Source organism: Theropithecus gelada, chromosome 2 (assembly GCF_003255815.1).
Source record: "Theropithecus gelada isolate Dixy chromosome 2, Tgel_1.0, whole genome shotgun sequence".
Classification (NCBI taxonomy): Eukaryota; Metazoa; Chordata; class Mammalia; order Primates; family Cercopithecidae; genus Theropithecus; species Theropithecus gelada.
The window spans coordinates 73,791,261-73,804,016 of record NC_037669.1 but is presented as its reverse complement, the minus strand read 5'-3'; the positions used below and the strand labels follow the sequence as shown (position 1 = coordinate 73,804,016).

At 39.2% G+C, this 12,756-nt stretch overlaps 1 protein-coding gene across 5 annotated transcripts in view; it reads left to right on the top strand.

Annotated features, from left to right (window-relative positions):
- The window catches only part of SLC25A26 (solute carrier family 25 member 26), a 167,847-nt gene that overhangs the window by 129,860 nt on the left and 25,231 nt on the right, over window positions 1–12,756 (top strand). For all 5 annotated transcript variants that reach the window (XM_025375303.1, XM_025375302.1, XM_025375306.1 and 2 more), the window contains one exon: window positions 4,926–4,970. In XM_025375303.1, coding sequence (XP_025231088.1) covers window positions 4,926–4,970 — 45 coding nt within the window. The remainder of the gene's footprint in view (window positions 1–4,925; window positions 4,971–12,756) is intronic.

The following is a 12,756-nucleotide window of genomic DNA, read 5'->3' as shown; positions in this document are numbered from 1 at the left end:
CCAGTTCCGTCTACACAAAATTACTGTGATGATTCTGTAGAATGTAGAAAAAGAAAATCTAATCATTACCTTCAGTGATAGCATTTATGACTAATGTACTGAGTTGTGTTTGGAGATACTCCTAATGCCCCTGGCCTTGAAATCTGAAAGATTTACTTAAGAATCAAACTGTTCACACTCATCTCCTTTTCTCTATTAGATTCTGTTGCTCGTTTTTTTTTTTTTTTTTTTAAATGTTTTCTTTGGAAAGATGCTTTAGTTTTTATCAACCTAAGGAGTAACCCACTTTCAATTTTCCCCCTTTTAGGTTAATTTCTTTTATTGGGTATATGCTCTTTTCCTTAGGTACAGTATAAATAAATGAACTGTAGTTGTTAAAAAAATCAGAATGTATTTACTATTGGAATTCTTTCCCGCTATGTTGAATACTAGCAGACTAGCTTTGAATGGTTCTCACTTCTGTTGTTGTTTTTTTAAGAATAATTATCACTTTGGTACAAGGAATGTTTAGGTCTTCAACTTCATTTGTCCTTGGTTACCCCTGGGGTTGAATTGGAAAAGGTTCAGAGTATTTAAAAGAATGGTTTTGTTGTCGGTGGGACAGTAGAATGGAAAACTCTAAATTAACCACTAGAATTTGGAAATTGTCATGCAAGAAAAAGGAGACTCTTCTGTGAATCACTTGTAGATCTCTTGAAAATTGCAGTGGGCCAGTCCTTGGATCCACTCTGCTATACATGGCAAGCCTACCAATTCCATGCTGTTCTTCATTCAACTAGAGGTCTTGCACACGGTTTCTGTGTTTTTAAATCTATCGCTAGAGAGTTTTTGGTTATTTCTGCCAATTACAAAAGCTTTTACAGCTTTTTAAATGGACTTTCTTGGTCCTTTAGGCTTCCTAGATCACCCATGGTGGCATTATGTTCATTGTAGCTTACAGTCAAGTCTTATAAGTTTTTTAAAAATGTATTGGTATTGTAATGTAATTTTTTAATTGAAAAATAGAATGTTAGGGCTAAATGATACCTTAGAAATCATATCTTCTGTCTCTTCAGTTGTATTATAAATCACTTTGCTATTAAAGGACCATTAGATTGCATTTATTTTAAGACCACAGGGTTAGAAGCATTGATTGGCTTCAAAGATAATTCTAGTCCCACACTTTGTGATAGGTGAAATGTGCTCATAATATAATTTTGTCTTTATTTCATTAGTGATGCCTAACTTGCCCTTCCTGTTTACCACACCCAGATTTCATTTTATCCCTATTTCACCTGGAATCCTCACATGCACTCTTGTATAGAATTATTGCTCTGTTTATTACTAAGTGGAATCCATGTTGAATTTTAGCAGGTTTCTTCCCCCTCCATCTGTGTCTTTGATGGTAGCTGGGTTTACTGCCACTCACTTATTAGTGCCCTGGGTCTTAACAACCTTATTCAAACAAAACATCTTAAATGGAGGCATTAAACAGGTCACAACAATGAGCCATTTTGTAACTTTAGGTGCAATAAAATGGGTATGTTATGTTTTGGAATATAAGACCTCTGAGTACAGCTATTCATTTTCTTCATCTATAAAACATTTTAGAATAACAGCCTACATCTGTTTGGGGGTATAAAATTCCACGTTTTGAAGAAACATCACTGTTATGTAACTTCAAGGCAGACGTGGGGAGGGACCTTGCTTTCTGACGGGCCCGCATTCTGTAGACGTTGGGAATAGTGTTTGTTTTAGCTATGGAGCTGTATTTGCTGGCAGCCCATCTTTCACATGTGTGGAACACATTTTCATTATTGTTTGTTCATATTGTAAATGACAACAAGTGTGTGATACAATTTTGACTTGAAGAATATTTGAAAAATTTTCACACAGCAGGAATTTATGAGGGATATTTCACTACTAGAAGTCAGAAGCAAATTTAATTATTTAGGCATTTATAGCATATTTAATTACTTTAGACTGTCAATCTTGTTTTAGGGAGTAAAGCTGGGGTTTACTGTCGGCCCTCTTTTTAAAATAAGTACCCAGTGGAATAGTACAGCCAACCGTTCCAAATGTGTGATTTTAAAATTATTTCTTTAAACTGAAGGAACAGCTCAATGAGTAACTTTCAGTAGAGGAAATGGGCAAAATGTTTAATGATGGAATTCAAAATCTAAAGTATTAAGTACCAAATAAGTGTAGATAACACTCAATGCAATTTGTAGGTGATTTTAATTGAGAAGTGAATGATGCCAACGTGGATCGTTAGAGTGAATTTTAAAGCTTTTTTCATCTTATAAATGTGAAATATTTATCTTCCTACTAATCCATAATCATACTACCTGTCTTTTGGGGCATATTTTATTACATATTATAGAGTTTAAAAAATTTAGAAAAGCTTTTAGAAACCTATTACACAGTCAAGTTATTGTTTTGATAATTAATTGGAAATATAACACGAGTTTCAGAATGGATGGTGTCAGATGCTTTTATGTTTTTGTGACAATAAAAAACTAAATTTAACTACTGTTAGGGAAATTTGACATTCAGGGTGGGCTGGCGGCCTGTTTATGATGATAACAAACTTCTCTGAGATTCTAGCTTGTCAAATTAGCCCAGGCTGTTGACATTGATCTTTTTTCTCGTTGACATTTCCTTCCTGAATGGTAGACAGATTTTCTTTCTGTGGTCACTGTCTGTCAAATTTGGGGCCATCATTTGCTGTAGCTGAGTAAGACAGATGATGCTAATCTTTAAATTTCTGATTAAATATAAATATTTAAGAAATAACAATGCCAGGCCAAGGCGGGTGGATCACCTGAGGTCAGGAGTTCGAGACCAGCATGGCCAACATGGTGAAACCCCGTCTCTACTAAAAATACAAAAATTAGCCAGGTGTGGTGGCACATGCCTGTAATCCCAGCTACTTGGGAGGCTGAGGCAGGAGAATTGCTTGAGCCTGGGAGACGGAGGTTGCAGTTAGCTGAGATTGTGCCACTGTGCTCTAGCCTGACCGACAGAGCAAGACTGTCTCAAAAAAAAACAAAGAAAGAAAGAAAGAATGCCCTCAATTCACGTGAAGGTAAATACCCATTAATTCCTCTGAAACTGGGACATTACAGCCACGCCTACCCACCCACATGTAGTGATAGTGATAATGTTCAAAGTCCACATTTACTTTTCCCTTGCAGCTGGGCTGCCTGTGCAATGCCAGTACTGGGCCCATGGCGTGTGCGTGCCCATGGGCATCACCACCACCAGCACTGGTCCCCTGGGCTGTGACTGGACATTACTTCAGCTGCTGGGTGGGGTCCACTGGTGTGAAGACATTTTTATCTTAGGAAATATGACATGGGTGTCTTAAGTTTGAATTTCAGAAAATTAATAACAGATTGTACTGTGGGTGAATTTATATGCAGATAATTTAGATGTCTCCTGGGGATAGTGGTAGTTAGACAAAACTCTAGAGTCAGATTGTCTGGGCTTCTTACCTCCTAACTGCCTTTAGGCAAGTTACACAGCGTCTTTGAACCTCATTCTCGTCAACTATAAAATGAAGGAAGTAATACTACTTAACTGTCTCAGCATGCGTTATGAGGATTCAGTGAAATGAAGCTTACAGAGTGCTTATTTGCAGATATCTGGCACATGAGAAGTGTTGGTGGTTCTAGCCCTTACTGTTAGACAGCTCATTGTAAATACCTAACTCTAAGTGTGGCGATTCTCTTGACCGCTCATACTTCATTACTACAGATGACTCCCCTCCCCAGCTGTGCCTGGGACTTGATCAGCGCTCAGACCCACGTCCCGCTGTGTTTTGTTAGAACCTCTCCAGTCCCCCAGCATTGACTGACTTGGTGATCCTTCCTTGAGGGGTGTGGGCTTCCCACTCCCACACTGGCTGCTCCGTTCCTGGAGTCCTGTTTCTCAAGTTTGACTCTTGTAGGTAGCTCTGTCTGCTTCCTCTTTCTTCCCTCCACCTACCCTTGCCCTCCAGCCTCCTCCCTCCTCTTTTCTCCCTCTTCTTTCCTTCTCTGCCCTCTGTTTTCTGTCTTCTGTCCTCCTCCTCTCTGCCCCCGCACCCTCTACCTCCCTGCTTTTGTTCCCCTTTCCTGCTTCCTTTTTTACCCGCCTCTTTTCCGCTCTCCACTTTTTCTTTTTTTCTTCCACTCCTTTCTCTCTCCCCTTCTCTTCCTGCTCCCTCTTTCCTCACTGTTGTCTCCTCATTCCCCTAACACTTTTCCCCCTACCTTACCTTTCTTCTCTCTCCTCTGGGTTTCTCCTTTAAATCCTAACACTTTGCCTGCTAAGGAGTAGACAGCCTTGGCTCTTAAGCACAGAAATGTCAAGTCCTAAAGTGTTTTCATTATGCTGGGAAATATTTATTTTGTCATTTCAGTAGCCAGACTGTTGTGCTTCTCTTTCCATTTCAAAGGGGCTTCACAACATCATTTTATGTCCCTTGGGCTCAAAACTTAGAAGATCACCAGGCTCAGTGGCTCACGCCTGTAATCCCAGCACTTTTGGAGGCCAAGTCAGGTGGATTGCTTGAGCCCACGAGTTTGAGAACAACCTGGGAAACATGGTGAAACCCCACCTCTAAAGAAAACATACAAATATTAGCTGAGTGTGGTGGCGTGTGCTTGTAGTCCCAGCTACTCTGATGGCTGAGGTGGAAAAATCTCGTGAGCCTGGGAGGTCGAGGGTGGTGATCTGTCAGCCTAAGTGACAGAGCGAGACTTCATCTCAGCAAAAAATGAAAATCCACAGGCCACAGTTTTAACTCTTTTTCTAAACATTATGTCTACTATAACTGTGAATTTGTTTGATATTAGCTTTGTTGTAAAGTTGAAGTAATAATTACAGGCTCATATAGTCATACAGGCAAACTTGGCTCTTTTTTGCCTAATTTATTTGATTTTTTTTCTTTCTCTCTTCAGATTCCTTTTTCTCTGGTCCAGTTTCCCTTATGGGAGTCCTTAAAAGTAAGTTTCTCAATCTTCACATAAAATTTATCTCTATTTATAACATACCTAATAGTTTGAGTGTGAAAGAGTAGAACATAATGTTGACTAGAAGTTCAGCAACCGAAACCTATTAGCAGTTGAAAATACATTTTATGTGTGATTTACATGCAATTTGAGCCTTTTAAACTTGTTCAGGTGGCTGTGCTCCTAGGAAATAGGCATAGCAGGTGGCACTGAAATCCATAGATAATAAAAAAAACTTAGCTTTACTTTTTTCCATATTGCCATTCTTTCTCCACCATTAAATTTCATTTTGCTTTGGGTGTGTGTGTGTGTTTAGAAGTCAAAGACTAACAGTGAGGGTAAATGGGAGAGGAAAAATGCAAAGCCTTGAATACTTAAAGACTAAGAAGGACCAGCTCCCCCAGCACCCTATATAAGGACCACTCGGATGGGGAGCAGCAGGGTCTCAGGGCTCTGACTGTCCCTTCCATCTTGGTTGCTCACTCCAGCCAGGACTAGGAGCCTCCAGAGGGAAAGAGCAGAGTGTGGTGAGTTGTCAGACAACCTTGGGGAAGGTCAGTGAGCTATTTATAAAAAACAACATGTTTTAACCATTAAGGACATGGACATGGGCAAGTATTTCATGAGGAAAACATCAAAAGCAATTGCAACAAAAGCCAAAATTGACAAGTGGGATCTAATTAAACTAAAGAGCTTCTGCACAGTGAAAGAAACTATCGTCAGAGCATTCAGACTGTCTACAGAACGGGAGGAAATTTTTACAACCTATTCATCTGACAAAGGTCTAATATCCAGAGTCCACAAGGAACTTAAACGAATTAAAAGAAAAAAACAATCCCATTAAAAAGTGAGCAGAGGACATGAACAGACACTTCTCAAGACTTTCATGCAGCCAACAAATACATGAGAAAAAACTCAACATCACTGATTATTAGAGAAATGCAAATCAAAACCACAGTGAGATACCATCTCACGCCAGTCACAATGGTGATTATTAAAAAGTCAAGAAACAACAGATGCTGATGAAGCTTGGGAGAAAAGGGAACACTTTTACTTTTGTTGGTGGGAATGTAAATTAGTTCAACCGTTGTAGAAGACAGTGTGGCGATTTCTCAAAGACCTAGAACCAGAAATACCATTTGGCTCAGCAATCCCATTACTGGGTATATACCCAAAGGAATATAAATCATTCTGTGATAAAGATACATACATGCGTATGTTCATTTCAGCACTATTTATAATAACAAATACATGGAATCAACCCAAATGCCCATCAATGATAGACTGCATAAAGAAAATGTGGTACATACACACCATGGAATACTATGCAGTCATAAAAAAGGAATGAGATCGTGTCCTTTGCAGGGACATGGATGGAGCTGGAAGCCATTATCCTCAGCAAACTAATGCAGAAACAGAAAAAAAAAAAAAAAACACTGCGTCTTCTCACTTGTAAGTGGGAGCTGAACAAGGAGAACACATGGACACAGGGAGAAGAACAACACACAATGACAGGGGCCTGGGAGGGAGAAGGAGAGCATCAGGAAAAGTAGCTAATGCGTGCTGGGCTTAATACTTAGGTGATGGGTTGATACATGCAGCAAACCACCATGAGACACACTTACCTGTGTAACAAACATGCACATCCTGCACACATACCCCGGAACTTGAAAAACAACAACAACAACAACAAAACACATTTTAAAAAGCCTATATTCAAAACATGCAGAGGCGTTGCATTGGTGTTTCACCTTCTGGTGCAGTGATACTGAAAACTGTGGGCCGTGATATGAATTGTGTGGGTCTTTGTCAGCATTTTAAAGACAATAATAAAGAAGAATATAGTAGAGGGCATCTTAAATGGTAAGAGTAAGTCTTATTTTGTAAGACCTCAGTGTTATGTATGCATGCACACACACATGTATCTGTACTAGGTTGCAATGTAAAATGTATTTCTCGCTGTGGATAATGGTCCAGAAACTTTGAAAGCCCTTGTTCTAGTGAAGATGGTTCATAAATGACCAGGCCATAAAATAATCTAGGTAGGCATTAGCTAATACAAAAATAAAGAAATTACTCTCACAATTTTATAGATTTACTAGTCATGGAGTGCTCATACAAAATGCCTTTTGAGGAGTATCATAAAAATTATTTGGACTTAGAAATAAATTGTTGAGGTTATATGCTAAATGATACTAAATTGAGAAAAAACAGTCATTAGCAAAGTAAATTATGGGATGTTAAGTATTGAGAAGTATTTCTTATAAGTGATCTCATTTTAAGGAGTATTGCTCATTTAATATAGTTTTTTGGCTCTTTTGTTGTTTTGTTTGTTTTACCGTTTCCTATGTGGTGCGTGGTGAAAATAGAGTTCTCGGGCAGCGTTTCAGGTCATGATGTAACAGCTAAGAGAAGGTCACATTCCATTAGCATAACAGCTCTCCTTTTTAGTGTGTGACAAAAGAACAATGAAGCCAACAGCTGTCCAGCAAACAAGACTTACTTTATTAGTGTCTCAATAACCAGCATTCACACAGCTTCTGCACACTCTAACATCCTTATGCCCTAACTCTGCAAAGGAATGTTTCGAGGCCTAAAGAAGGAAAAAGCATAGTGTTTATTTCTTTTCAATATTAAGGACATTTGTAGAATTCTAGCTAGTTAAGAAATGTCCAGAATTTTTCAGAGTAATCATAGATGACAATGCTGTGATTTAAAAATTCTCTTTGAGCAAATGTTAAGATGCTGCAATTTTTTTTTCTATCAAGTCAGGTTTCTTGAGGAATATTTTGCATATGATAAAATTCACCCTTTATACATGTACATTTTTATGAGTTTCAATAAATGTTTATAACCACCACCATAACCAAAATAGAGTATTTCCATCAACCCAGAAAGTTCCCTCATGCCGCGTTGTAGTCAGTGCCCTTCCTCTACCCACAGCCCCTGTGGGCCACTGTTCTGTAGTCTTCTGTTTTCCAGAACATCGTAGAAATAGATACAGGGTACTATTATACCATCTTATGTCAGTTTTCAGTTGCCTTCTTCCCAATCTGTTCCTTCTTAGTTGTCTGCTTCTCAGTAAATAGCACAGTTGTCTTATGCTTGCTCAAATAGAAACTTAAGAATGATTCCAGAGTTCTGTCCTTTATCCCTTATCATCTAGGCCATCAACAAGTTCGCTGTTCTAGTTCAAGCCTCTGACACCCCTTGTTTGAATTGCTCCGCTGGTCTCTCCAATGGTCTCCCTCATTTCCCTCAGGCTTTCCCAAAATATCTTCACACAGCAGCCAGAGTGATCTTTTAAAGAAATGAATTAGGTCAGGCCCAGTGGTTCACGCCTGTAATCCCAGCCCTTTGAGAGGCTTAGGCTGGAAGATCACCTGAGCTCAGGAGTTTGAGACCAGCCTGGGCAACATAGACTCCATCTCTACAAAAATTTAAAAAAAAAAGAAAGATTATCTGGGAGTGGTGGTGCACACCTGTAGTCTCAACTATGTGGGAGGCTGAGGTGGGAGATTCACTTGAGCTCACAACCTGGGCAACAGAGTGAGACCCTGTCTCTTAAAAAAATACAATAAGAAAAAGAAAGAAATTAGACCATACTATTCCTTGCTAAAACCTGTCAGTGGCATCTCTTTAAAAGAAAAATAAACCCAGAGCTTAAGCTCCGGGTGACGAGGCCCTGTGTAATCTGGCCTCTGTCTGCCTCAGCCTTACCCCATGCCATTCACCCGCTGTGCCCAGCCACGCTGCGCTGACTGTGCTGCTGCCTACCACCTCCCCTCGGTTTGTTTGTTTGTTTGTTGTTGAGATGCACCAGGGCCTTTACATCTGTAGATCTCCCTGCTAGAAATATTCTTTCTTCCTTCATTCTGTATACATCATTTTTATGTGTGTGATCATTTTTTAATTTTAATTTTTTCATATTTTTAAAAACTGACAAATAATATCTGTATATTTAAGGTGTGCAGCATGATGTTTTGAGATATATAAATAGTGTATATATCTTTACTGAGTGTCTACTATGTGCCAGGCATTTTCCAGGGTCTGGGGATACAGTGATGAAGAGGACTGACACAAATAACTGACCCCATGGAGCATTCATTCCAGCTCTTTCCCTAGGCCTCTCTCCATCCCTCTTCCCCATTCCTCTCTCATGTCTCCTCTTTCCCCATTCCTTAGGCTTTACATCACATGTCACCTCAGAGAGACATTCCCTGTGTACCCCTCTCTAAAGTAGGACTTTCCCCTTCTCCCTCCTCTGTAATCATAACACCTATTTATTTCCTTACTGGTATTTTAATAACTTAGTTTGTTTAGTTATGCACTCACATCATTGGAATGATTCTTCACTACATCCGTGGTGTGATGAGCAGACACTGTGTGCCAGGCTCTGGGCTAAGCATGATGAATTCATTACTGTCATCTTCACACCACACACAACCCAAAGAGGTGGACCTTGTTGTTATCCCCACCTTAAAACCAGGGAAGCACGGCTGGAGGAGGTTGTCTTTCACCTGGTAGCCTGAGCACCTTTTACCGTGTGCTGCGTGGCAGACGGGGAACTCAGGTTAGCAGGTGATTTTTTTTAGTGATGGTAACAGCCATAATAAAAGCAAGAACAGCCACCATTTTTCAAAGCTACAATGTGCCAGGCACTGTAGTAACACTTTCCACGCATCTTCTCCTGTTCATCTTCATGACAGTTCCGTGAGGTAGGTGCTGGTCTGGTCTTCGTTCTGTAGATGTGAAAACGGAGGGAGAGTTTAAATGCCTTGCCTAAGGCCATGGGAGTACTAAGGGGTACAGCCAGGATTTGAACTCAGGCTCAGATCTAACTCCAGACTTGATATTCTTAATCACTTTACATGTAATTATACACACCACACATGATGTCTTCCATGTTTTTGCAGTTTTGTATACTCAAAAGTTGATTAAAAGTTTAGGTCATATTTAGTCCACTCATTGAAGGCATTTCTGTAAATTGCATTGATTCCTTAACTTGGTGACATGTAGCTTAGGAAAGTCTGGCCAGCATATTTCTTAGACCACCTCTCCCAAGCATCCATTGCATCTGCTGAGCTTGGGCAGGGATTAAACTGTGCTCACTGAGTCAGGTCTCAGAGACCAACCACGGAGAGCACAGATAAGTTCACAGTTAATGAGTTCAGCCAGAACTGCATTTTCCACGTGCTTGTGTTTAACTCCCCACAGGACAGTGCTTACTGGAGTAAGGAACTGTGTCTTCTGTTTATTCTTTATGGTTCTGTCTTCTACACAGCAGGTGTTTATGTAACTATTTGCTAATTGTTTGAAGGGTAGCGTTCTTTTCCAAGTTGAATGCAAAGTTGGATAACTGTATCTAGATTAACTGTTTTATTTATACATTCTTTTAGAGGTATGTTCACAGCCATAAAAGAGTTTTCCCTTTTTAACCATACAGATCTTTTCTTACCAAGCTTTAAGTCAAAAGTAAGCATATTATGAAAGGATATGATAAAATTTCCTGTGAGAATGCATTTTTTTTTTTCTATTTTCTTAGTGTGAGACATCAGTTTATATTGCAGTGTGGAGAACTGTTAAGAATACTGTCAGGTCCGAGTGATTTTGCTTACAGCTACAAGGTGTTACAAAGCAGTAGCTAGATAAGATGTAGTCTTTAAGCTAAGCAGTATTTAAAGCAAAATGAAAAGAAAATCAGTTTGGTTTTGTAAGACAGCAACATTATGCTTATGCTTTTCTAAGATGAAATCATAGCTTTGTAACAGAAATCAGGGATCAATGCATTATCACTTCACTTGTATTGATAGTTCAATGTATATAATAATTAGATCTCTTATGTTTTATAAGTATTTTAAACGTGCAGTACTACATAAAAGCTGTGTTTTCAAGTTTAAGAGTAAATAGCATTTTTTCTTGTTGATTCTTGTTTTAATAGTAGTGAAAATGTCTACCACCACCCTACCCACAACAAATTTCTCTCATACTTTTAGTTATATAAACAAGATAAGAATTAGAAGATGCTCAGTGCTCAGGGTCTGCAGTTATACCATTTCATGAGACTGGGAGAATCTGGTGTCTTCATAGACATGTTTGCTCGGAACATAGCCTCCAGTAAAAGCATTGCAAAGATTGAAAGGAGTGGCGACAGACTAAAAAAAATGCCTGTGTGTCTGTGTGTCTGTGATTTTTACCACAATAAGCTAGTATTAAAAATTAAATATAACATGTCAGTATGGAAGAAAACTGCCTGAAAATACGAACAAGGTACATTGTAAGCTGGGCATAGTAGCCCACGCCTGTAATCCCAGCACTTTGGGAGGCCGAGGTGGGCAGATTACTTGTGGTCAGGAGTTCGAGACCAGCCTGGCCAACATAGTGAAAACCTGTCTCTACAAAAAAGACAAAAATTAGCGGGGCGGGCGTGGTGGTGCGCGCCTACTTGGGAGGCTGAGGTGGGAGGATTGCTTGCACCCAGGAGACAGAGGTTGCAGTGAACCAAGATTGCACCGCTGCACCCCAGCCTGGGCAACAGAGCAAAGCCCTGTCTCAGAGAAAAAAAAAAAAAAGAACAAAGTACATTTTAAACTTCCAGATTAGCAGTCAAATCAGAGTCTAAGTACTGTTTAAAATTTTAGCAAAATCACGTGATGAAACAGGCATCTTTTAACATTTCAAAAACTATAAGAAAATTTGAATTCTTAATTTGCATCTTAGAAAGTATGGGACACTTAATAGAAAAAGAATGAGAATTCCCCAGCATCCTTGCATTCAAATTATAAAAGTAAGAAGCAAAATTTTCTGATTTCTAGAGCAATTGAGAGAGATCCGTATAAGGAATATAAGAATTGGAAAAGTATGAAACTCCTTGGGTTTTAGGTGAAATTCAGTGAGTAAACAAAATGTTTAGGAAATGCTTGTATTTCATAATTTGGCCAAGGAAAAGATAAATACAGATGGTTTAAACAAACACACAAAAAAACAGATGACTAAGAAGACCAAGTAGGGCAGGAAGAATATCATGTATCTCAAAGGCCCAAGAAGATGGATGGAAAGAAAGGCTGTGGCTCCCGGAGCCCAGGCTCCCTCTCCCAGCTCCTCAGTTAGAGCTGGGTACCCAGCTGCCCAGGCATCCTGCTGTGGTTACGGTTCTGGAGCCAAACTAATAACACCCAGCACATTCCTTGCAGGTTCTCTTATTTGTAAACTGAAGGTGAGATTTAACCATGGCTTATGAGTGCCATAACCTGGAGGTAGTGGGCTAGGTTGTTTGTCAGAAAACAATAAAAAGCACACCAGAATTCATCATTTCTTTCTTTTAGGTATTTTTCTCTTATTTATGCAAGTCTGTAACTGAAATGAGATAAATAGAATCCATCAAGATAAAAGGTTCTTGGGATGAGTCATATCGACTTTTTTTTTGCTGAGACAAAATGTGAGAAAAGAGAATTTTCCACACTTGAATTTAATCAGATTATCAAACATAAATATATATTTAGAAGCACTTAAAATGCCTATAATGATTCCTCATTTCTTTGGAAATAGAAGACCTTGACAGTGTATGATTTTCAAGGGACTCATTTATACATTTACATGTAACCTCCTTTAGCAAATGGGGGGAAGAAAAAGTATTAGCTGTTTGTATTTGTTCTTGAGACCTGCTTACTTGTTATTTATGAGCATTTCGGAGGTTTGTTTAGTGTGTCTGGTTTAAATATGCGGTATGATATTGCGTGTGCTGCCTCTAGGTCTTGCTTTGCCCCAGTAGGCTTTACCA